This window comes from Thermobia domestica, chromosome 8 (assembly GCF_964235325.1).
Source record: "Thermobia domestica chromosome 8, izTheDome1.hap1.1, whole genome shotgun sequence".
Lineage (NCBI taxonomy): Eukaryota > Metazoa > Arthropoda > Insecta > Zygentoma > Lepismatidae > Thermobia > Thermobia domestica.
The window spans coordinates 187,619,080-187,646,724 of NC_137461.1; the positions used below are offsets into that span (position 1 = coordinate 187,619,080).

Here is a 27,645-nt window from a genome sequence, read left to right on the forward strand (position 1 = left end):
GAAAGAAACACTACACCACTTGTTAAATAAAGTTTGGGTAGAGCAATCGGTGGAGTATTGTTATCATGCTAGACTTCAAAATGGAAAATATAGATTCAATTCTCCATCAGGAGGTAGTATTTTTTTTCGCATAAAATGACGGCAAACAGAGATTCATGTACGGTTGAAGAACTTACAAAGCATCACTGGCGAGAATCCGAGTAAACAGTGTGCGCGTTCATCATACACTTTGGTGATAATTAGGTTTCATACTTATATTCGTCTCTCTCTCACTCTCTCTGTATTTATCTATCTACCTATCTATATATCTATCTTGACGTTTCCCTATCATGTCTTTCATTTTCTTTTCTCTTCCCCCCTCTCTCTCACGCACACACTTTAAGCGCGTGTGAGTGCTCCAGAGTTAAAACCGAGCCAGTTTTGATGGTCTAATGACTATCCCGATTGACCCGTTCTTCAAAATCTCATTACTGGGAATTTTGGCGTCTTGTTTTCGTGCTCTAGGTATAACATCTCCGGTCCTGATCACCTCTGAAAGAAATACTGTCTAAACGCAAGAAAATAAGTAAAAAAAAATCCTCCGGGTTACCGAGTTTCAATACAATCACCGGACCACTACGGGTTCGAATCCTGGACCCAGTGGTGGCCCATAAACTAACCCACATCACCCGACAGATGCGATGACCCGTTTCAGCTGCAGAGTAGTCATTCTATCTGTGCGAATTACAACGTTATATCCGTAATAGACGAAACCGCGACTGGATGTTCCGAACAGATAAATCTTTAGAGATGACTAGAAAATGGCCCCTTTTTGGTTATTTCAAAACATTTTATTTATATTAGTTTGACACAAAATTCGTTTCCGTCCTATAATTCAATGTGTTTTATTCACATTTGAAATGTGAAACATGCACGATCTGCTACATCTGTAAGGAACATCCAGCTTTCCATATAACATTTGTAACTTTTCATTATGATACAGATTGAACTTTTAATATAGGCTATTTCTGATAGAAATTTAGCAGTAAAACACCACTCATTTTCTTTTTTCTTTTTCTTTTTGTTCAATTTGCATTAGTAGTCTGGAGTGGAAGTTATGATCTACGCTACCTACTTGGTTTATTACAGTGTATTTGAGATCAGTACATCCATTGAACACCACCGAATTTGCAATCGAGCCATACGGAAACAAAGCATGTGTGTTAAACTTTTGACATTATCCTAGATGTTTCTCGTAGATGTACAGTTCGACTGGAAATTGAGTATTTAATTTGGCGACCAAGTTTACTATTTATTTTGAAAGTGGCTTAATGAGTTTTTCAAGTATGCTCTATATATTCAAATAGCTCTGAAAAAAATATAAAAGGACAAACGTTACTTCTATATTACTGTTTGATTTTTGGAAAGGAACTTAATGTGTCCTTTTCTTACTAGGTTTAAATTCCATACTTTTATCTGTTCTCCCTTTTCTTTCTCTTCTCTTCTCCCTTTTTCTATGTCTGTCTCACTTTTCTGAACGTATGTCTAACAGACACCCATTAGTTTCAATTTTTCATTGTGTGTGTGTCATCAGCTTATGAATCTTGTTTTGTCTCGGTTTTATTCTTTCATTTTATCGATACTAATACATGCATATTTTGAAATTAGAATTGCGCTCATGTTGTTTGCTGATTTTAGTAAGGGAGAGAAGAAAGGAGGAGACTTTCAATAGAAAATAACACACCCTTGGAGTATTTCTGGATGTCTCAAGAACATTTGATAAAGTGTGATTAGCAGAACTATTATATAAGCTATACACTCGAGGTTTTCCGAATCGTCTTCTGCATATACTTCATTCTTACCTCATTGGCAGAAAATTTTATGTGTCTGTTGACGGTGTGAAATCCTCGTCTAAACCTATCAAAGCAAGTGTTCCACAGGGCGCTGTACTTTCACCGCTTTTATATACTCTGTGTACGGCATATTTCCCGACCCTACAACATTGCTTTCTCGCAACGTACGCCGACGATATGGCCTTTTTCGCGACCACATGGCTTCCTTGCACGTTGCTACATCTATATGTAACGTCAACTAATAGGTTTTCATGAATGAGGAAGACGTTGGAGGATTAAAGTCAATACAGACAAAATTTGTGCAATACATACATATACAATCGAAGACGCATCCGCGCCGCTCGATATCAAACCTATTGGAACTTAAGACATTTCTCACACCACGCACGCCAAATATTTGGGAGTTGGTTTGGACCGTGGGCTAATTTTCGCCGCACAGATCAGCGACATAAAACAACGAACTTTACAAAAAATCTCAACCCTGTACCCCACTTTGCGCTGCAGTTCACTTTCTCATGAGGTCCGAGTTCGCATACTCAAGATTATAGACCTATCCACACTCTCTTATGCATGTCCTGCCTGACAACATGCTTCATACAGTCACATTCAAAGACTCGAAAGTATGCAAACTCGAGCTGGTCGTAAAATCTCTGGTCACGATAGATATACACAAAACAGCCAGATTCTGGAAGATTTAGAGCTCCCCACTGCTAGAGAACTTCTACGACATATCCACAGTAAGTCCTAGCGTACTTTACCAAGAGATAATATCTCAGCAATAGCTAACATGGACATCGAATGCGCTCTACGAAACGTCCATCGCACGCCACGCACCTTCTCAGCGTTCGTACTGATGTCATCAGCTACTTTACGAGAGTTACCGATGTAGCCAATCATATCTCAAAATACTTTGGTACTACCCAGCAAACCATCTGCACATCTTGTATATACCTTTTATACCATTCTACTCTTGAAGTCAGGGGCTTCGGCCCGATACTCTACACAAAATTCCAACATTACCATGACCGTGAGATTCGAATATACGAGACCCAGATCTGTTAATCAGGAGGCTAATGCGTCGAATGGCTTGACCAACCCAACTGGCTTTCACCGCTGAATCTCTAACAGAATATGAATTAATATTTTAAAACAAAGGGTGTCACTATTGAGTTTCTTAACATGTCTTTTGTTCGTGATAGTCTAATTTATCTTTCTAATACACTTAATTGTTTTGAAGTTCAATCATTCTCTTTCAGGCTTGTTATGTGTGTGCGATTGTGTTACTTGCCTTTCGTTTTCTATACAACGTTATGGCTACAGTTAAACGTCTTAACACTGCCCTCTGGTATGCGAATGTTGATATACCATTCCTGAAATGTTGTAGTCCTCTGTTCCATTTTATTTCAGTTGTCACTTTCTTTAACCGTGGTTATTGGTGATTTTGTCCAATAAGAATATGTGCTCATAGTTCTACTGTATCTTTATGTATAGCACTATATGAATTACTTCGTATAAATAACTTTAATTCAAGCATTATTAATCTTGGTTTCTTTTCGTTAGTCTCAAACTTAACTCAATTAATTATGCAAGATTTTTCATGTTAACGTTTTTACTTTATTTATATTATGCAGGAGGTCATGAATCCGTAAATTTCTCAACTCTCCCGCACGACTTACCATTACATACGGGCTTCCTTGGTTGTCTTCTGGATGTGCAGGTACAGGGTGTATCCGTTCTTAATGCTAGACCAGTACGTGGGCGGAGTGTTGGAGAATGTCAGACTGCACAATGCTATCCGATTGCCTGCCATAACAATGCATCTTGTCATGATTTCGGGACTTCCTTTCAGTAAGTTAAAGTTATATTCTTATTATATTATTGCTACTTGTGATTTGTTTTTACACCTGTCGTACTGATTTTGTGATTTTCTTGTATTCTTTGTTTGACAGCAGAAACGTTCAAAGAGTTCTCTGTTACTCAGGCAGCAACTGCACGTTTTCAGTAAAGACATTATTTGGAACCCTGTTTCAAACGTCACTGAGCAAACAAAACTGCTATGCATCTGTGTGTGAGTAGCTGAATCAGCGCGCTGTCCATTTGATCGTCCATTGCAAGAACAAATACAGTTTAGGGATGCCCGGATCAGGATCTCGGATTTTGAACCCAAATTCGGATCTCAGATCTGGGTCCGAACCTCGGATCTGGATCCGAAATTCAGATCTCGAAACTGGGTCCGGATTTCAAACTGAATCCGAAATTCGGATCTGGGTCCGGATTTCGGATATCGAATCTGAATGCAGATCCCAAATCTGAACTTAAATTCAGATCTGAAGTAGGATCTGTGGCCCGGATCTCAGATCTGGATGAGAGTTCGCACGTAATAGACTGCTTAGTCTGGAGTCCTTTTAAAGTACGTATAAAATTCGCGGGTATATGATGTATGTGGACTGTGGATCGATGTTTGTTAATTCACACAGTTCCTCTAAGTCGTGGCTATATGTTGTTAGTGTTCTTGTCTCCCGTCGGGGAAAGGAGGCTGTGTTTGTTATTTGCGATTCGAGTGCATATCGTGTAGGTACACGTTAAATTCTAAGTACACATGTCATATACGTTCGGTGCTGAGAAAGCAATGCTAAGTTGAAAGCAAACATTACCACACAACGTTAGGTTAATACCAGAAAACATGTGCTCCTGTCAAATATTGTATTCGAAACAACTCAAGACGAAAAGTAAAGTAGATATTTAATTTCAAGATTTGGCAATAAAAAGAAAAATATAAGCGTTATGTGTAAGTTTATTATTATATCAATGTAGTAATTCCAAACTCTGATGTTTGAAATATCTTGAAGTTAAATACATATATTTAACTTGTTAGTAGATGTAATTTTGGCTAACATAAAGTACACATTTTCTTGTTTGCAAGTATCTTATTGCTATTGTACATTACAAAACCCAACAGCAAACCATTTCATAAATCTAGTTCTTATTCAAAGTTGTACAAGAACACCAAAGGTGATTTCACTTGAACTTCAACTTTACTCATGAGAAGGACGTGAAGTTTTCGTTTTAACGATAACATCAAAAACTTAAAAAGGCAAAGTAAATATATAGATATACCTAAATATATGATAGAAGGCCGTATTTGGTGTTTCTAAATCGCGAAAGAACGCGAATTTGGTACTTTTTCAAAATAGCACCGAAATGCACTGCATAAAGAGATAGATTCGCGAAATCGCCATATTGACCGGTAATACTAATAAAATAACACAAATTTCCGTTGCAACAAAATGTGATTCACAGAAGACCATCTGTCCTGTTATTTTTACACCGGATGGCTAGTAAAAGTTTGTCTCTGAGATTTTGCTGCTTGTGCTCTTGAAGCAATATCTTTACCAGCTTCCAATGTTGATTCTGAAAGATATTTTTCAGAATATAACTCCATAGTTACGGTAAGGAGGCAAAACCTTAAGGCATATAATATCTCTTAAAATTAATTTTCTAATATATCAGTTAGAGAACTTAACCTATTTTTCTGATATATGGATACGGTGGCTCAGTGGTAGAGCGCTTGCCACTTGCTCCAGGGATCTCTGGTTTGATTCCAGGCCAAGTGAGTTCGTAGTGGATATCATTGTGTTCGTGGGCCTTCTTGGGGTTCTACAGTTTTCTCACACTTTCTAATTCCACTAATTATTTCATCGTCGTCCACATGCAATTTTATACGTCTCCTTTAGCTCTCACGACATTACCGTGGAACGTTACACTACAGATTCATATCATTCCATTCCTCATATGTATATATACGTTAGAAAAAGCAGACTATAAATAAATAAATATTCATATAGCAATAGTGCATATTTATTTCAAGGCTTGTATTTATGAAGTTTTATGGTATTTAATTAAGAAATTTCTTTTTCATTCCTGAAAATACCTTTTATGATAGCTCTATAATAATTTCATTTAATTTTAATTCATGCAAAATAATTTTTCTGTGCTGTCAGAAACACTCTTGAAGAAGAAGACTAACTGTTAATCTTAGCTATGAAAATGTTGCATACAGAATTTTATTTCTAACTTCGTTGCATATAAATCTCTTCATTCTGAAATTATCGGATTTATTTTTAACGCATAACTTTCATATCTCTTCTGATTTACAAATATTTAAATCACCTTAAGGAAATCAATTATTATTTCCTTAAGGTCAATTAGTGATGTTTCAACTAATTTCGAACTATATATATATATATATATCCAGGATGGTAGGTAACTCCACCGACAAACTTTGGGAGGTAATTCCTTATATGAAATGAAAGAAAAAATTTCTAATAAACAAGGGACAAGAAACGTCTCCTTTCAGAGTTATAAACCGCCGAATATTCGGAAAATGTTTTGAAACGCCCTGCCTTAGAAACTATAGGACCTATTCCAAGCGGTTTAAGAAATTACACAGAAACTAGTATGCGATCTATCTAAATATCCACGTTTTACCATCGCTCGTTATCGGCGAAATGAACGCGCCATTAGTACTTGAAGGAATACCCCTATACCTCAACTTCCTTTTTACAGTTCTTTTCGCCGATAACGGACTACGGTAGAACATAGATATTTAGATAGAGCGCATACTAGTTCCTTTGTAATTCCTTAAACCGCTTGGAATCGGTCCTGTAGTTCCTAAGGCAGAGCGTTTCGAAACATGAATTTTCGGCGGTTCATAACTCTGAAAGGAGACGTTTTTTGCCCCATGTATATTAGAACTTTTTTCTTTCATTTCATATAAGGAATCATCTCCCAGAGTTTGTCGGTGGAGTTATATGAGATCCACCCTGTATATATATGGTAAGTCTTGTTATATGAGAATAATTGAGATCAGAAGCAGACTACATGCTAAGTGTAGAAGGGTCTTGTTAGGCGTTGTGAAAAACCATGCCTTTCCGCAAGGTGAATTGTAATAATCCCATACCCGAATAAGGAAATCTTCCAGGACGATGTGAAAACTGTCATAAGAACTAGCACCCAATTCAGTGGAACGCGTCCTGCTACTTTTTTCTCAATGTGAATGTATTTAACTTTGTTGTAATAATTAAAGAGCCTTTATTAGAAACAAATCGACGTATTTGAAGACAACACTCATGAAAAATCATGTTAGAGCGCGACTTATCCATGAAAAATATCCATATCAATATATATATATATATATATATATATATATATATATATATATATATATATATATATATATATATATATATATATATTTAGTTTCTAATGTTTTCCAAAGTACGTACGAAATTAGTGCAAGTGCGCTCCGTTCGTATTACATGGGCTACAGTAATTTATCTACACCCCTAACACCCCCAGCACCCCCTACAATTTTTGGACACCATCCGGAAATGAATTCCGTACACCCCCCAACTAGGGGGGTGCAGTATTAAAAAGGTTCATTCTCGTTCTGCCTAAAGCCCTCAACGACTTCGTAGAAAATATTTTAAATGATCTTATCTTTAAGCAGAACGGGAATTGGAGACAGGGAATTCTATGCAAGGAGGAAATCTTTTGGGGAAATGGAGCACCTAAAACCTTGACTCCTAGCGCTTTTGTATGCAGATCGGAACTCATGTATGAAATGGCTGTAGTAACGAGGGCGGGAACTAATTCCAAGCTGTCAAAATGCAAGGAAAATTCTGACGAGGACAAAATCCAAGAGACAAAATCAGAGGCGTATTTATTGTATGCACGAGTGCACACCGTATTTCATTATTTTCTTCCTTCAATTGTCATATATTCTAAAATGTTATCTGTATTTTTTCAACTGAAATAAATTTTCCTTTCTTTTAAAATACTGAAAACTCAAGAAAACGTAAAAATGTTATAATAAAAGGGCAGATTATCTTTAATTACTTTCACACTAGTGCTCTCAACGGGTCGGGTCGGGTTGAAGACCGACCCGACCCGACCCGACCCGTGATCCGACCCGATTGACCTGTCCTGACAACCCGACCCGAGCTGACCCGATTGACCCGACCCGACAACCCGACCTGAGCTGACCCGACAACCCGACCCGAGCTGACCCGACTGACCCGACCAGAGCCTTAGTTCTATGTGATGAAATTTTTCTTCAAGGTCAGTGTTCTCACCTGCTCAGACGGCAGGGGGTCTTCTCGGAAGGCAGTAGCAAGAGTCTCTTGGCGGAGACAAAAGAAAATCGTTTAACTACAATGATAAGGGTTGAGGAAACGGGAGAACGCCTGTGATTTTTTCTAACCCTTCAACTTTCATTCCGAAATAGGTTCTTATGATTCCGGGACTCGCGCCACTTTGATTTTTCTTTCTCGGTAATTAAAACGTATTTTACAGTATATATAGTAAGAAGATACATAATATGAATTTTGTAATTTAAAATTTAAAACTACAGTATGATAATTAATTATAAAGTACTAATTTTATTTCATCACTTTCAGCCCAACAAATGAAATTCAAACAATTCGCACCCTGGGTCTTGGTCATCACTGCTGCGTCTTATTATTTGTCTTGCACAGTCAAGTCTTTGTCCTGCATTTCGTAGTCTTCGTGGTCTTTCATGCTATACAAGAGCCAAGAGAGCCTCATCGGTACAAATGAAGACCAAGTGTGATTTTGATTATGGTCTTTCATACTATACGGAAAGCAAGAAAATATGCTCATCGCTACTTGGTGATCACCAAAACAAGGCCAACAGCAAGATTACTATGAACTTCGTCTTGCATATCCAATCTTTATCTTGTTCTCGCAAAGATGTTTTTGGGCTTGGTGAAATAAAATGAAATATTCAGTTTAAGGTCCGTCGATTCTGCACCGAGGCTAAGGGATATGGTGACCATGAGAAATGAATGAAATGGTGGAATGAAGAAAGTGGGAGGAAACAGGAAAACCCCGAGAAAACCCACTACACGGCGTTTCTCCACCACAAAGCGCACTTAGCACAAGCTGGGATCGAGCCATGGACACGATGTATCAGAGATGAATTCTCTACCACTGCGCCATCGCGGCCCTGCTTGGGCTTGGTCGTCCATATCCAATCTTTCTTTTGGCCTTGCTTAAACAACTTCTAGTTTTGTTCTAAATCCAGACTCCATATTGGCGTAGATATTAATATTACAGTCGATTGGTAAAATCAATCTTCCACATTTAAAAATTAAAGTACACACAAGTACAAAAATAAGCATTTACCATAAAGACACTAGCTGCAAGTGTTCAAAATAGATGTATGGTTTCTATAAAATCAATTGAAAATTGCTATTTTTAATTAGGCAGCTAGTGAGAAACAACAGCTTTCGACTCCAGCCGAGTTTAAGCTCAACCTAAACTCAGTTGACCAAAGTGAACTGACCCGACCCGACTGACTCGACCCGACAACCCGACCCGAGCTGACCCGACTGACCCGACCCGAGTAGCCTGACCCGAGCTGACCCGACCCGAGGTGAGCCGACCCGACCCGTTTGAGAGCACTATTTCACACATACCCATATGAAAAGTTCTGGGTATTCCTATTTATTTTATCTTTAATACATTTGAAATTCGTTTATTATATTACAGTAAGACCATTCATTTTAATTACGAAAAGTAACTGTGTTACTATTTTGTTTTAAAAACGACGTTCTTATGTGGTAGCATATAGCAGTCTTTTGAGTAATGTATATATATATATATATATATATATATATATATATATATATATATATATATATATATATATATATATTTTAACAAAAATCAAAATGTACTATAACAGTCTTACGTTTTTATTGGGTTTTCAGCATTTAAAAAAATGAAGTGAAGAGTTTCAGATAACATTTTAGATGCATAACAGTTGAAAAAATAATCATTCTTTTATTAATCTGTGCCTATGATTCTGTCACTAGAATTTAGTCCGTTTTGTCTCAATTTTCTATGGGGTTTGTCTTCTTGAATTTTGTCCTGATTCGTAATAAACTGTTTGGTAATTCTAACAGAGGCTGTAAGAAGAACAACTATTTCTTCAAGTTTCATCATAAATTTTAGATGTTATTCTTCTTGTTCTCGGAAAAATGACGAGGATACAGTTCTTTATCAGCAGTGTTATTCACATATACTTTCGTAAAGATGAATGTAATTTTTTAAAAAATACCTGCGGGAAATGGAAAATTGATTGACTCAGTTGCAAGAAAGCCGTTTGACATTGTAATTGAAACTAATATAAAATAAACTTAATTCAGTATAAATTCTAATTATTTCACATCAAGATTTTATTCACGTTTTGAGTAGTTCATCTCCAACATGCTAGAGTCGCAGTACGGAAAAGGTGCCACAGTTCACATCCTCAAGACATGTTTGACCATATATTAAGTAAACAATGCAAGATGATGGATAAGGCGACTCTTAAAAAAGAATGTGTGTTCTACATCACAACTCCTTTTTCGGCATCACCTTATCAGCTAATTTGCCGTATATACATAATTCTATACTATATGCAATTGTATCATATATACTACTATTTTATTTACATTGTCAATGTAAATAGCAGCAATACAAAATATCAATATTAATATTGAGATACTTGTATGTTTTCGTAGTTTCAATCAAATCCAAAGGTCAGATAATCGGGGATGCCGTCTTACACATCTTTTTGCATTGTTTGCTTAATATATGGCCAAACATGTCTTGAGGATGTGAACTGTGACACCTTTTACGTACTGCGAGCAGTGGCAGTTTTAGCGGGTAGGCCAAGTAGGCACGGGTCTACCCAAAAATTTTGAAAAATATATAAACACTAAAAGATACAATAAAGAGTAAACATATTTTCCACTTTTTATTTTAATGGTAAATAATTATTTAATAAACAGCATCAACAACTACTGTACAAGTCATTAATCAATTAAAGGTGTATATGTATCAATATGCGAGGGAGAGGGCCTACCCAAAATTAAAATATAAAGCCGAGCCTGATCTGTGAGCCTTAGCATCTTGGAGGTCAACTACTGGAAAACTGAATAAAATTTTGTTGTGAAATGACTTGATACTAGACCGAAGTAAGTTTGTTTTACCTTCGTTTCAGCTACAATGTCAAACGGCTTTCTTCCAACTGAGTCAATCAATTCCAACTGAGTTTTCCATTTCTCTGCAGGTAGGTTTTCTTGGTAATCACATTCATTTTATACTGAAATAGATATGAATAACACTGTTAATAACAGAACTGTATCTAGTCATTTTTTCCGAGAAAAACAAGTAGAATAACATCTAAAATTTATGATAATACTTAAAAAAAAATAGTTATTCTTCTGACAGAATCTGTTACAATTACTAAAGAAAAATTCTCTTGTAGAAATCCCTTCCTGGAAAGAATTTCTCGTCTTGAAAGATTAGGCAGAACGATAATTCCCGTTCTGCCTAAAGATAAGATCATTTGAAATAATTTCTACAAAGTGCTGGAGGGCCTTTAGGCAGAACGGGAATACCCCATTAAAAATCTTGCTATTTTGTTTTTTAAAAGATTTTGAATTCTTGTTTTTAAGTGCCAATAGAATAAAACAACTTACTTTCGACAAGATAAATTTTCAAGCAAAACACGCAACGCAAGATTGAATGGAAATCAATCTTTACACGGCTATGATGGTCACAAGAGCGGATGATCAATCGATTGCCAACGATTTCATCTCGCCGTCACACCACGCGTGAGAAAGTCGACGGTAATTGGCTCTGACTGAGGAAGGAAATCCAATGCAATCGTTCGACTCATCGACGAATTTTCAAGTTTCTAAAACAAACAAAAACAGAAAAAAGCTAAATAAAATGACGATAATAGTATACGACCTTAATTCAAGATTGCACCCCCCAGATTTTTTGAACACCCCCCTAAGTTCAAAATTCTCGATAAATCACTGATCGGCTACGATCTTGATACTAGCGTATGTTTCGTTTCCAGATCTCAAATATTTATCTTGTATTCAGCCCGATTGCATGTATGAATCTGATATTTCAAATCTAGATAAGAGGTACCAAAATTCATGGTTTATTCTCGGTTCTCATATTGTGGTTTACTCATATAATTATATTTTTCTTTTTTCTTTTTCTTCTTCTTCTTTTTTTGCAAGGTATACATTTAATATTTTGAGCAGACTGATGAAGATAAATAGATATAAAAACTGGGGAATACTTGTGTTAACTACTTATAGACCAAGGGCCAAGGGAGCGATAACACCCCCCCCCCAATTGGGAACTTTACCTACTAGATTAGAAATGTTTCTTAGGGCCCTCACAATCAAAAGATAGTTGTTGGTCAACATATAAGTGCAACAACTGGGTCCTGGGCCCTTAACCCTTTAGCACTCGTGTATATTTACTGACATCAATGGGATCTCTTTAAATGACCATAGATCAGACCACTAATGCAACACTGGAACAAGTTATACCTCGATCAATTTGCAAGAGTGAAGGCTTTGAGCTTACGTAGCGAAAGAGACGTTTCTGTGTACAAAGGAAAACCAATTGAATGATTAACAAATTTTCCCTTAAAAGGTCGCTTCTCGAGATTCTTTTAGTTATTACGTGGCAACACTGCAAACTAGGTGAATAATAAAATGTATTTTTGTGTTCTGCTTTATGCTCAACTTAAACTGAAAATTTCGTCTTCATCCTTCAAGTAGCAGCAGAGGAAATATGTATTTTATAGTCTTCACAGGGTTCATAATAATTGATTTTCATGGAAGTACGAGTATGACTTAGTGTCAATGTACTGTTATTATGTGGAAACACTGCAAACTAGATGAATAATAAAATGTATTTATGTGTCCTACTTTATGTTCAACTTAAACTGAAAATGTAGTCTTGATCCATGAAATAGCAGTAGAGGAAATACGTATTTTATAGTCTTCATATGGTTCATAATAATTGATTTTCATGGAAGTAGCCTACGAGTATGACTTTGTGTCAGTGTTTCGTTTTATTTATTTATTTTATTTTTATAGAAAATAAGTGATACAAATTATTCTAGTTGATTTTCTCATTCGTTATATTATGACAGATTCCCAGTACCGAGAAATCCCCCAGTTAAGTTTTATAGTTTCCATAGTATAATAGAAAATATTGCAAAGCAATAATTTTACTGTTGTGCGGTTACATTATGTTCTTCTGAAAATACATGTTATTCAGCTATTCTACAATGAATACAACTTCCAAACATGTCTGCTGATATGCGAAGTTATCAAACAAATCTCGGAGTTATTGCCTGGGGCATGTATTCTTGTTACATGTGTACACAGATAATAGCACTTAACATAGTATGTAATATGTAGTTTTTTTTTAAGTGCCGTAATATTAAACAATTCGTTATATTCTGTATGTTTTTGTCTGTTTGTAAGTTGATAATAATAGCACATTCGCCATAAAATCCACGTGTTTTCAGTTATTCTGGAGAAGAATGGCATACAAAAAGAAATCAATCAGATAGACAACAATTGCAACAAGAAAAGGGATTGCTCTTGTGAAAAATCGAAAATTCTGTGATTTGCGCGGTGGCTCGCTGGTAGAGCGTTCACCTCCGGTGCTTGGAGTCCCTGGTTCGATCCCAGCTCGCGACGTGTGGACTTTGTGGTGGACAAACAGCGTGCTCGTGGGTTTTCTCGGGGTTCTCCTGTTTCCTCCCACTTTCTTCATTCCACTATTTCATTCATTTCTCATCATCACAGTCTCCTTTAGCTTAACCGGCATAATCGTGGGATGTTAAACTCAAAGATTTCATTTCATTTCAAGAAGTGGATCTCATAGCAGCCGAAATGAGATACCACAACTTGTACCACATCGTCGAGCTGAAATTGTTCATGGACGAAACATATCTAAAGATAAATTCATTGAAGGCGCACTCTGTGCAGGTATGTCAGTAAGTGTTTTGGTTGCTGAAGCTGTTTTATTGTTACTGCGATCTGTTCTTAATCACCACCAATAGGTGTGAATTCCTTCGTGGCTTCTCACGGCAAAATTACTACATTTCAAGAGCTTAGACAACTCGTCTCCTTTTCTAGTTTATATCTATCCTTTTAGCTGCAAGTAATACGGGCCCAAGTCTTCAGAAAACCCGTGACGCCAAATTTTTAACGCAAGATGTTTGTTCAGCTGCTTGAGGTGTACCATGGTTGATGTCAAAGCATATGCTCCTAAGTATAACAGTCAGATAATTATCACAAGCAGTACAGAATTAATAACTCTGCTCAACCGTACGGGCCACTCCTCTTCGTGTTCACAAATATTTGAATTAGTAACAGCAATGTGTGATTATGTTGTCGAAAGCGGTGATGACCTGCAGCCATCAGTTTTGAAAGATTCATCTGTGTTCTCCCCCTATCGATGGGATAATTTCCGAGGATTTGCTTATCACTTTCAGTTAAGAGGGTAAATATAAACTGCATGAGAGATTAAGTGAATCTGAGCTCTTGAATGTAGCAATCCCGCCTTGGCGGCCACGAAGGAACTCACATTGTTGATGGTGATTAAGAACAGCTCGCAGTGACACTAAATCAGTTTCAATAACCAAAACACTGACATACCTACACAGAGTGAATACCTGCACTTCAATGAATTTATCTTTAGATATGTTTCGTCCATGAACAATTTCAGCTCGATGATCTGGTACAAGTTGTGGTATCTCGTTTCGGCTGCTATGAGATCCACTTCTTGAATCTGTAACAATAGTGATTCAACATCAAAATAGCTGTTTCTTTAATAGCACGTTCAGCTGTTCTAGTGACATATGTCACTAGAGTTTCCTATGAGACATCCGTTCCCTATTCTCGTGATCCCCATTTTAGTTCTATTTCTGGCAAAATACACACTGCTCTTCGTTAAACAGGATGTCTGCTACATACTGTCGTATAGCAGTACGCTTCAAAGATGGTGAATTATCCACTGTGAGTGTACACTCCGCATCAAAAAAAATGCGACAGCTAACTCCGTTCAGTCAGGCCACCCAATATACACCTTCTTATCCCATAATCGTGTCAGATAAAGAGACCCCTCTCTCTTTTCCTTTCTTCTCTTCCATACTAAAGTTAGGTAATAACATGAGCGCAATTCTAATTTCAAACTACACAAGTATCAGTTTCGATAAAATGAAATAACAAAACCGAGACGAAACAAGATTCGTAGTTTGATGCAGGGAGAAACTGAAACACACACAATGAAAAATTGAAACTAATGAATGTCTATTTACACAGAGATTCAGGAATGAGGCAGAGAGAGAGAGAAAGAGAGAGAGAAAGAGAGAGAGAAAGAGAGAGAGAGAGAGAGAGAGAGAGCGAAGAGGAGAAAAGTAGAAAAATAAAAGGGAGAACATATAAAACTGTTGAATTCAAACGTAGTAAGAAAAGAACTTAACATTATAAAGTTCCGTTTCCAGAAATCCAACAGTAATATAGGTTACGTTTGCTTTAACATTTTTGAGAACTATTCGAATATATAGAGGATGTTTTAAATTCATTGTGTTACTTTCATAATGGATAGCATACTCAAATTCAAGTAGAACTGTAGATCTCCGAGACACATCTAGGATAATGTCAAAAGTTCAAGACACATGTTTTGTTTCCGCGGGGTTCGATTGCAAATTCGGTAGTGTTCACTGGAAGTACTGATCCAAAATACATTCTAATATACCCATTAGATATCGTTGGCATATCTTCCATTTCAGACTACTAATGCGAACTGAACCAAAAAAAAAAAAAACGAAACGAAACGAAAAGAAAAGAAAAGGAAAGAAAGAAAGAGAAAATTGAAGAGTGCTATTTTACTGTTAAATTTCTGTCAGAAATACCCTATATGAGAAGTCCAAACTGTATCGTAATGAAAAGTTACAAATGTTCGAAAGGACAAAGCTTATGCTCCTCATAGATGTAGCATGTTTCAAATTTTAACGTGAATAAAACACATTGAAATATAGGATGGAAACAAATTTTGTATCGAGCTAGTATAAATAAAATTTTGTTTTCAAATAACCAAAGTAGTTACCATTTTCTAGTCTTTTCTGAAGATTTATCTGTTCCGAACATCCAGTATTGATTTAAGCTCTTCCGGAAATAACGTAATTTGCACAGATAGAATAAGCACGCTAAGAGCTCAAACGGACCATCGTGTCAGTCGGATGATGTTCGCTAGGTTATAGAGCACCAGTTGGTCGAGGATTGTAATCCGTAGTGACCCGGTAATTCGACTGAGACTCGGTAAAACAGAGAATAAAAAAGAGATTTTACTTATTCCCTTGCGTTTAAACAGTATTTCTGTGAGAGATGGGCAGGACTGCAGATTTTATACTCAGAGCACGAAAAACACAACGCCGAAGTTCCCAGTTAATTAGATTCTCCAGACCAGGTATATCGGGTTCCGTTTTTACTTTGGAACATGAAGTGCGTGTGAGTGTGTGAGAGAGAGAGAGTGGGAGAAGTGAAAGATGCAAAGACAGGATAGGGAAACGTCAAGAAAGAGAGAGAGGGGGGATGAATATAAAAATGAAACATACTTATCATTGCAGTGTATGATGTAGAACGCACACAGTGTTTACTCTAAGTATCGCCAGTGATGCCTTGTAAGTTCTCCATCAGAAGATGACTCTCTGTTTGCAGCCAATATTTCATGTGAAAAAATCATACTACCTGATGGGGAATCGCACCAAGGTTTTCTGTTTGGAAGTCTCGTACGTTATCACTACACCACGGATTGCTTTAGCCAAACTTTCTTTGAAAAATGTTGTAGTGTTTCTGAGAACGATAACACGAAGAGTGTATACTACAGATCAATTATGTCTTTCGAATGTCCAGGTAATTTCCTTGCCATTTCCCAACTAACATTCGTAAATCTTTTCTATCATGATACAGGTGTTCGCTTTCACATTCTTATTTATTGCTTGTTGAGTATATAAGTCGTTTCTTCACAATCACTTTGTAAAAAAAATAACTATGGCGTGAACATGATTTGAACCTATGTTTGATAGCTGTATTATTCATAAGGCTATTACATTACCCCAACACTATCATGGACACGTGAAATTTGAAGCCAAATATTACTTACTTTAGCACTGATCTTTGGAACGAACCGGCTTCTTCCTGTAACGTTATTTGCACCAAAGTGCACAACGAAATTCATTTGTTCGACGGCCTACAGAGAAATAAGTGCCTACTAATAGTACTAATAAAGATACAATCGAGGAAAAATTACAGAAATAAAACATATTTTGCAGTAATTTCGCCGTGCAAGTTCAAAAGTACGTGAATAATAATAATAATAATAATAATAATCTATATTATAAAATTGAAAGTAATTTTTTGTGGCTCCTAATCTCTTGAACCACTCAACCGATCTCGATCAAATTTTCAACATTGATAAGGTTCGGGCCTGGGAAGCTTTCTTATCATTTCATTTTAACGGGGAACTTAGGGGAAGGAGGAGGGAGAAGGGTTGATATATAAAAAAATGAATAAAACGTAATAACTCTTGAACCACCAGACCGATCTCTATTAAACTTTCAACATAGACAAGATTCGGATCTGGGACGACTTTTATCATTTCAGTTTGACGGTGCAACGTAGGGGCCGGAGAAAGGGAGATATATATATTTTTTAAAAAAAAAAAAATGCAAATGAAAGTGACTGTCTTTGTGACTTCATCACTCTTGAACCACCCGACCGATCTTGATTAAATTTTCAACATAGATGAGGTTCGGACCTAAGATGGTATTTACTTAGACGATATAATTTAGGCTGAAAGAGGGAGAAGTTAAAAAATTAATAAAACTTGATAACTCGTGAAACAATGGATCAATCTCGATCAAATTTTTAACATTATTGAGCTTCAGGCCTGAGATGATTTTTGTCATTTCACTTTTACGGGAGAACTTAGTGAGGGAAATGGGAGAGGGAGGTATATAAAAATAAATAAAACTTAATAACTCTTGAACCATCAAACCAATCACGATCAAACTTTCAACCTAGATGAAGTTCGACTCTGAGATGGTTTCTGTCATATCACTTTGACGGTGTAACTTAAGAGATTTGGAAGAGAAGCGAAATTTAAAAAGGAACGAAAAATGACCGGTATTAGTGGCGAATCTACAATTTTTGGAGTCGCTGAGATTAACAGTGACACATCTGATGTTATTTAAATCTAAATTCAGCTCTGCAACTTGTAGGAGGGAGAGACATTTAAAAATAATCGAAATAACCGATATCAAAGAGCGCTTTAGTAATACTAAACAGTTACTGAGTAAAGGAACATATTACTCCTAATTGATCCTAATAATAATAATAATAATAATAATAATAATAATAATAATAATAACAATAGACATTATACTGTGTATGTGAACATATTATTATTATGGTGCCTTCCATTTCAATTCAGGCAGAGCATGTACCATCACCATCTCAGATATTGTTGAAACTTTTTTTATAGCAACTAGACATGTTTTTAAGAGACCCATATTTTTTTGTTTTGTCGAAAAAAATTTTCCCGCCAAGCAATGGGCCATCAAAGACGGGGAGTACAATTTATGAATTGTAGAAGACATGGAAAATGGTCAACTTTGGAGCCCCACCATTCTGCTAAGGAGACAGGTAGAGTTATAATTCTTGTTGTGGTATGTACATAGGGATATAAATAAACTATATTTTATTATAGTTTGGTTTGCGCATGCGTATCTTTTTGTACATAAAATAACAAATGAACGTCAATTTATCTGAAAAGTCGAAGTTTGCGAATTTTTTTCGAGCACTTCCGGTTCGAATTTTAAAATTCTGTTTTCACAGTTGGTAAGACCTGGTTACCCGCTTTCCGGAAAAATTTTTGTATCGCTTGTGTGTGTAACCGTTTTGTCGCAAAAAATTCGAGAAATTGTAAAATTTTCAAAAATCGCCATTTTTGGGCGCCATTTTCTCGAAAACACCATCTTTTAAAATTCTGAAATTTTGTCAGATGATTCAACTTTACATGAATAATAAACACACCAAATACCATTCTCGACCAATGCTTCATGAATTAACTGCAGCCTTTTAAAGTTAGCGAAGTTTCGTTAACTTTGATGTCACAGTTAGCAACACTGGGAACCATAAAAGAGCAATGATTTGATGATATTTGTGGTTCACATTCATTGAATGAAGAATAAAAGGTTTTCTTGACTGTTTTTTCTTTTTCATTATTTTGATCAAGAAGGCTCTCTGAAATAGTAAAATGAGCCTCCCCCTACTCCTCCGTTTTCTTAAACCGAAATAATCTGAGGTGGAAATTACGATTACGAAACACACAAATTTTAAATTTACTTGAAATGGCCATCCAATAAATTCTGATGATCTACAAAAAGCCTGAACTATTACCTCAGTGATGATTTGGAATGCTCCAGACAAAGTCTCAATTAAGTGCGATGTCATTACAGTGCTCGAAAAAAGACAAAAAGTTAAAAAAAATCGAAACGTTTTCTTACGCGTTCCAAAGAAATTTACTGACTTTTTAAACAGAACAATCCCAACATAAGAATGGGTCACTCGGAATTTTACAGTATTCGACTAAAGTGGATCAGTCCGCAACCTGCTAGGGAAGTGTGTATATGTGTGTATGTATTGTGCAAATTTTAAGTTAGCTGCTACTGCGTTGCTACAAATCAAAGGTGCAGCCTGTATTGAAGCTGTCATGAGTGACCTATTTCCTTTAGTAGTATGATCCGTAGAAAATGACAACTCTCTTCTTCAAGAATGTGGTGCATGTCCTGGAGTGGAAGGAATAAGTGTGGAGTCTTTAATTATTGATCCTGATGAAAATGAGAGTGTTATGTATACCATATGGGAAAACAATTATCTCGTTAAAATACTGTGCGACTTTCTGTTTTCGTACCGTACATTGCTGGTTTAACTGTAAGAATTGTAATTCATGACTACATCAAGAAAATCCAGAGAGAATTAATTGCTACCGAAAAGCACCGTATAAAATTTCAAGATATTTTACTTTATGTGGACTTCGCTGAAAACTGGACTGTTATTCTGCAAAGTGAAATACAGAGTTATCATCGGAATATGAAACAAATGACAGTTTTGTTGTAATAAACAACGATGAAACACACGATTCGGCTCATGTACTCATAGCCATAGACAAGATTCTAAAAATACTCGAAGAAAAGCGAAAATATATTTTAAAGAAAAAGGTTAGAATACGTGAAAATAAGTGTCTACAATTTCCCAAACCGTGTTAGTGATTTCTGATGGTGCTGTATCCCACTTTAAAAAACGCTATCAGATGTTCGAGATGCAGACAGGTCCGATAAAGCAGTGGTTTTGCAGTGAAACCGGCCATGCAAGGGTCTGTGCGACGGTATTGAGGGGGGAGGTGTAAAGAATGTGGCAACGGGGCATAACCTTAAGCAAAAACAGATACACAGTATTAAAACCGCAGAAGAAAAAAAATGAAATGAAATCTTTAAGTGTTACGTCCCACGATTATGCCGGTTAGGCTAAAGAAGACGGTGATTATGACAAATAAATGAAATGGTGGAATGCAGAAAGTGGGAGGAAACGGGATAAACCCCGAGAAAACCCACGAGCACGGTTTGTCCACCACAAAGCTCACACGGCTCGAGCTGGGATCGAAACAGGGACCCCAAGCACCGGAGGTGAGCGCTCTACCACTGAGCCCAGCGCCCCAACTAAAACCGCAGAAGAATTCGTGAGTATAGTGCGAGTACAAACTCCGGGTATTACTCTCGTTTTGTTGCCTGGAACTGAATTCGACGACTTCCGGAAGAAAAAAAGGGGAAGTATGCGACCGGTAACTGGTATTCAACGAAGTTATCTTTGGATTTCGGAAAATGGCAGTAACGGGTCACCATGAACTAACTTCAAGCTTCCCCCAAAATCGAACTTCTGCAATTCAAAGTGTCCCAAAAAAAGGAACTTTTGTTACATACATATATGTATGATAACCAGTGGTGCGTACCAGAAATATTATGAATAAATAATGAATTACGTGAAGTTGAAGTGTTGTTTATGATTCTACATGGACCTTCAGCATTTGTGACTATCGACAATGTGCTACGTAGAGGCGGATCCAGGACGGACTTCTGGAAGGGGGGGGGTAATACTGCTACTTAGAGGTACTTTTAAGAGCAGTACCTCTGAGATCGGTTTTATATATATATAAAATAAAAAAGTTTCTTCCCCCTAGATCCACTCCTGGACGAGTTGTGAGTGAGCCAACACCTATTGGAGCACCTGCACGCTTACATGCCATGCCATTAGCGAAGAAAACACCAAGCAAGCAAATGATTGGTCCACGTAAATAATAATAATAATAATAATAATAATAATAATAATAATAATAATAATAATAATAATAATAATAATAAATAAAAGAAATCAGTGAAATTTTGTTTCCGAAGACCATTTTAAGTAAGTGAACTTGAAATTTGTGCGTTTCGTAATCGTAATTTCCACCTCATATTATTTTTGTTTAAGAAAACGGAGGAGTAGGGGGAGGCTCATTTTACTATTTCAGAGAACCTTCTTGATCAAAATAATGAAAAAAAAACAGTCAAGAAAACCTTATATTCTTCATTCAATGAATGTGAACCACAAATATCATCAAATCATTGCTCTTTTATGGTTCCCAGTGTTGCTACTTGTGACATCAAAGTTAACGAAACTTCGCTAACTTTAAAAGGCTGCAGTTAATTCATGAAGCATTGGTCGAGAATGGTATTTGGTGTGTTTATTATTCATGTAAAGTTGAATCATCTGACAAAATTTCAGAATTTTAAAAGATGGTGTTTTCGAGAAAATGGCGCCCAAAAATGGCGATTTTTGAAAATTTTACAATTTCTCGAATTTTTTGCGACAAAACGGTTACACACACAAGCGATACAAAAATTTTTCCGGAAAGCGGGTAACCAGGTCTTACCAACTGTGAAAACAGAATTTTAAAATTCGAACCGGAAGTGCTCGAAAAAAATTCGCAAACTTCGACTTTTCAGATAAATTGACGTTCATTTGTTATTTTATGTACAAAAAGATACGCATGCGCAAACCAAACTATAATAAAATATAGTTTATTTATATCCCTATGTACATACCACAACAAGAATTATAACTCTACCTGTCTCCATAGCCGAATGGTGGGGCTCCGAAGTTGACCATTTTCCATGTCTTCTACAATTCATAAATTGTACTCCCCGTCTTTGATGGCCCATTACTTGGCGAGAAATTTTTTTTCGACAAAACAAAAAAATATGGGTCTCTTAAAAACATGTCTAGCTGCTATAAAAAAAAGTTTCAACAATATCTGAGATGGTGATGGTACAATTTTATATTTTTTTGCCTGAGTTGAAATGGAAGGCATCTTATTATTATTATTATACTTGCGTACTTTTGAACTGGCACGGCGAAATTACTGCAAAATATGTTTTATTTCTTTATTTTGTTCCTCGATTCCATGTTTTTCCTTTATTAGTGGGCACTAATTTTTCTCTAGGCCGTCGAATAAACAAATTTCGTTGTGCAATTTGGTTCGTTCCAAACATCAGGGTTAAAGTATGTAATATTTGGCTTCCAATTTTACGTGGCATGATAGTGCAGGGGTAATGTAATTGTCTTACGAATAATACAGCTATCTAACATAGGTTCAGATCCTGTTCACGCAAAAGTTAATTTTTTTACAAAGTAATTGTAAAGAATCGACTTATCATACTGGACGAGCAATACATAAGAATGTGGAAGCAAACATCTGTATCATCATAGAAACGATTTAGGAATGTTAGTTGGGAAAGGGGAAGGGAATTACTAGTACATTCGAAAGACATCATTGACCTGCAGTATACACTTTTCTGTTATCGTTCTCAGAAAGAAACATTACACCATTTTTTAAAGAAAGTTTGGTTAAAGCATGCGGTGGTGTAGTGGTAACGTACTAGACATCCAAGTGGAAAACCTTGGTTCGACTCCCCATCAGGTAGTATGATTTTCTCGCATAAAATAATGGCTACAGAGACTCATCTTCTGATGGAGAACTTATAAGGCATCACTGGCGATACTTAGAGTAAACAGTGTGTGCGTTCTACATCATACAATGCAATGATAAGTATGTTTAATATTTCTATTCGTCCCCCTCTCTTGACGTTTCCCTATCCTGTCTTTGCATCTTTCAGTTAACCCTCTCTTCCCCTCACACACACACACACGCACTTCATGTTCCAAATTAAAACGGAGCAAGAGCCGTTATACTGGAGTGGAGAATCTAATTAACTGGGAACTTCCTCATCGTTTTCTTTTTTCGTGCTCTGGGGATAACATCTGCAGTCCTGCCCATCTCTCACAGAAATACTGTTTAAATGCAAGGGAATAAGTAAAATTTCTTTCTTATCCTCTGGTTTACCGATTCTCATTCAAATTACGGGATCATTACGGATTTGAATCCTCGATCCAGTTGTAGTTTATAACCTAACCAACAACATCCAACTGACACTATGATCCGCTTGAACTCATCTGTTAGAAATTTAGATATTTGTGATAGAAATTTAACAGTAAAATAGCACTGTTCAGATTGCATAAGTAGTCTGAAGTGGAGGATATGACCAACGATATCTACTGGGTATATTAGAATGTATTTTGGATCAGTACGTCCAGTGAACACTACCGAATTTGCAATCGAACCCCGCGGAAACAAAACATGTGTCTTGAACTTTTGACATTATCCTAGATGTGTCTCGGAGATCTACAGTTCTACTTGAATTTGAGTATGCTATCCATTATGAAAGTGACATAATGAATGTTTAAAGCGTCCTTTATATATTCGAATGGTCTGAAAAAATATCTAAAGCAAACGTTATTTCTTTATTACTGTTGGATTTCTGGAAACGGAACTTTATAATGTTAAGTTCTCTTCTTGCTACGTTTGAATTCCACAGCTTTATCTGTTCTTCCTTTTATTTTTCTTCTTCTTCTTCTCTCTCTCTCTCTCTCTCTCTTCTCTCTCTGCTTCATTTCTGAATCTCTGTGTAATAGACACTCATTAGTTTCAATTTTTCATGGTGTGTGTTTCAGTTTCTACCTACCACAACCTACGAATCTTGTTTCGTCTCGGTTTTGTTATTTCATTTTATCGAAACTAATATTTGTGTAGTTTGAAATTAGAATTGCGCTCATGTTGTTATCTAACTTTAGTATGGGAGAGAAGAAAGGGAGAAAGAGAGGAGGCCTCTTTACCTGACACGATTATGGGATAAGGTTATATTGGGTGGTCTAACTGCACGGCGTTAGCTGTCGCAATTTTTTTGATGGGAAGTGTACAATTTTCCGCCACATACATGATTCAGCACACTGACTTAGCAACCGTAGTAATTTTGTGAAACTTTGGTAGTCCCAGCGATAGACCGTGCTTGTTTGTGTCCTATTCTGTAGGAATTTGGATGCAAATTACTGTTAAGCAGTGCAGTTTTTCAGCGTCACTCTCGTGCCGCAGTTTTTTGATCTGGAAGCTTTTATGAAAGCTATTTTGATTAAATTTCTTGTCCTCATGTCAGTTTCGTTTTATGCGTAGTGTATTGCACAGAATTTTCGATTTTTCACAAGAGCAATCCGTTTTCTTCTTGCAATTGTTGTCCGTCTGACTGGCTTCGTTTTGTTTGCCATTTCTCTCCAGAATAACTTAGAACACGTGAATCTTATGGCGGATGTGCTATTATTATCAACTTACAGACAGACGAGAACAAAGAATATATCGAATTGTTTAATATTACGGCACTTAGAAAACTACATATTACATATTATATTAAGTGCTATTATGTGTGTACACATGTAATAGGAATATTTGCCTTACAGTAGGAAGATGTAGGAATCTCGTCAGAGACCACGCTTCTAGAATCTAATAGTTTTAATAGTGTTACAAGGTACAGGAAGTTATGTAACGTTACGTGGTACATAGATGAAAGTAGGTGAGGGTTTTCCTGTAAGGTGAATGATCTGTATTACGTGATTTTTATTTTCTCGCAATAATTTACTCGTTGTTAAAATTGTGACGTAATAATTTTTAATAGATCGCTTCCATAAGAAGCCTAGCTTAGGTATTATTTAATATCGTAATTTATTTGTTGAGCGATCTTTAATTGTGATCATAATAGAAATAAAATTAATCTCGAACTCACCTTATTTTTTCGTTTTCATTAGAAAATTTGTTGTTAAAACTTGATCCTTATGATCCCTGTTGCCCCTGTAAAGAATGGTGCCCCCGGCCCCCTCCAAAAGAAGAGTATAATTCATGTAGAAGGCTGTCCCTGGGTCCCAATAAACAATATATAATTATTTTAAAACTTTTTTCCGTATGTTTCCTGTAGCCCCTGTAGGGGAAGAGGAAGACAATGATCCCCAGCCCCTTTTAAAAATGGTCTTTTAATATTAATACAGGACTCTTTTACGGAAGACGGAACATTTATTTTATTTATTTATTTTTTAAACTTAGTATTATTTTGGGGAATCGAATGCATAGCATACTCACTGTTAAATTTGATTGTGATCATATTAATTATTTGTTTTTTCGTACTATTAATAATAATACTCGTTGTTATAAATCGTAGGGAATTAACTTTATTCATGTGGGAAACTCTTTGTACATGCTTACTACTTGCAAAAGTTCGTACTTGTAGCAGGATACGGAGCAGTTTTTCAGGTAGGTCCTTCCTGGCTGAAGTCAGGAGACTAACTGAAATTTTGCGGGCTTTTGGAACCCGGGTGGATGGACGGAAGTGAAAGTTGGTGGTGTAGGGTAATGACCTTGCTGCTACGTGACATCACAGTATGCCGCCGACGCAGTAGCAAAGAAGTTTAGCGCCGCAGTGGGTAGACATCAGAGAATACCGGCGCCTCATAGAAAAGAAGTTCGAGGCGCGAAGGGTGAACAGGTGATTACCTTGTGAGTGTGAAAATTACTTTAAATACTGGTTATAAGAGAAAAATAAATAAAGATACATCATGATGCCTATGACAAAAAAGATCATAGCAATAGTAACATGAAGGATCGTCGTCTAATGCTGAATCAGAAATATACGAATCATCGTCAGATGAAAAATTTGATATTAACGCAATACACTCACCAGTGCAACAGTTTCGGAACCCCGCCATCATCTCCGCCTGTATTATCAAAACCTTCGAGATTCTAGAGTTTAGAGTGTTGTTGTAATAGTCAAAAAGTGGACCGTGAATGTGTAAAGGCTATTGGAAAATGGTATTTCAACGACACATTAATATGTGATCGTTGTAGAGAAGGATCCTAACATGATTTGGTCATGATTGTATGAATGTACTCCCAAAGTCATTGAAAACCCTTCCCTGGAGTATTATAGCAAGTCCTAGTGTTGAAGATGTGTTTTACCTATATGCAAAGACACATATTATTGAAATATTAACAAGAGAAAAATTCTATGAAACATGTGGAATTATTAAATGATACAGACTATCACCCAGAATTACTGGACGTTATATTAAGAAAAGACACGCAGAAATCCGACATCCCGGATTGGAAACATGTATTAGCACAGTGCAAGTCTTTCATGTTTGTTATGTACTGCTGAAAATATTGATGTGAATTGTGTATTAAAACAATAAAAGTATACGTCCATAATAATAATCCAATTCAATGCGTTTAATGCAAGTTAAATATTCCTCATGATTGTATTCATCTTCATAATACTGTAGCATTTGCAGCGATGTAGTTATATCTTGATAAAACTCTTAGGGAACTTTTTGAAATGTTCGAACAAGAACATAGTTAAATCTCATTTATATGCTTTTTGCAAAAAACTTGTGAGCTTTTAAAAATACAGAATTTACTGGACAAATTATACTGTTTTTCATTTAGCGCACAAATGAAATTTCACCATGCGTAAATCAATATATTCTTGAAATTCAATGTTTTAAAATGTCTGATAACGAAATATTCGCGACTTTTGTCTAACAGCATGCGATGATACAGTAAATTTCCATTGCTTGGTAAAACCACCAATAGAATATAATTTATTGTCATTAGGTTGCCAAAAAATTTGATTGGTTAATATTGAATTTACATGGCTTGAAGTGGGATAGCAAAATTGGATATACTGTATCATTCATACGGAACCTTTTGTATCAATTATGTGCAAAGAATTGAACCTTTTATTGTAAAGGTTTAGATAAATCTCTTTAGATTAAGAGAATATTTGCATTAGATAATGTTATTGTTTTACAAAGGTAACATGGTCCTTGATTAAATAGATTGTGTGGAAACCCATTTAATGAATATTGTTCGTTTCACACAAATATTGTTAAAAAATGAGGATGTACATATTGTAATGCACAACAGTTGAATTATTGGTGGAAATATGAAAGATCAATAGCATTAACTAATGCCTCTTCGAGATTGTAATATTTTTTCTTAGGAATTGTAAATAAAATACAAGAATGTAATTTAAAAAAATATTCTAATTTAAAAATGTAATTTTAAAAAATTGTAATTAAAAATTGTACATATAATAAAAATAAAAAAGTGTAAATATATATAATAAAAACTATTTGTTTTCTTTTTAAAATTTTGTTTACATGTTTATAAACGATATCATTCTTTTTCAAATTTTTCTTGTTAAATATTTTTAAGAGCTTTTGAAATGATTCAGTACGAACATCATGCAAAAGAATAAAACAAAATACCCGCACAACACAGAATCATCGTCCTGATATTGTTGATTATTTGTAAAATATATTTTATTATTTTTCCATAGAAAGTTTTTTATTTCCTTGGGAATATCCATAGCAAGACTATC

The 27,645-nt window shown here is 36.0% G+C and overlaps 1 protein-coding gene across 4 annotated transcripts in view; it reads left to right on the forward strand.

Moving 5' to 3' along the window:
- Positions 1 to 27,645, forward strand: part of eys (eyes shut) — a 1,117,243-nt gene that overhangs the window by 678,715 nt on the left and 410,883 nt on the right. For all 4 annotated transcript variants that reach the window (XR_014132762.1, XR_014132763.1, XM_081769320.1 and 1 more), the window contains exon 15: positions 3,464 to 3,680. Coding sequence is in view for 2 of the 4 variants with exons in the window: in XM_081769320.1 (XP_081625446.1) it covers positions 3,464 to 3,680 (217 nt within the window). In the remaining 2 variants the exon portion in view is untranslated. The remainder of the gene's footprint in view (positions 1 to 3,463; positions 3,681 to 27,645) is intronic.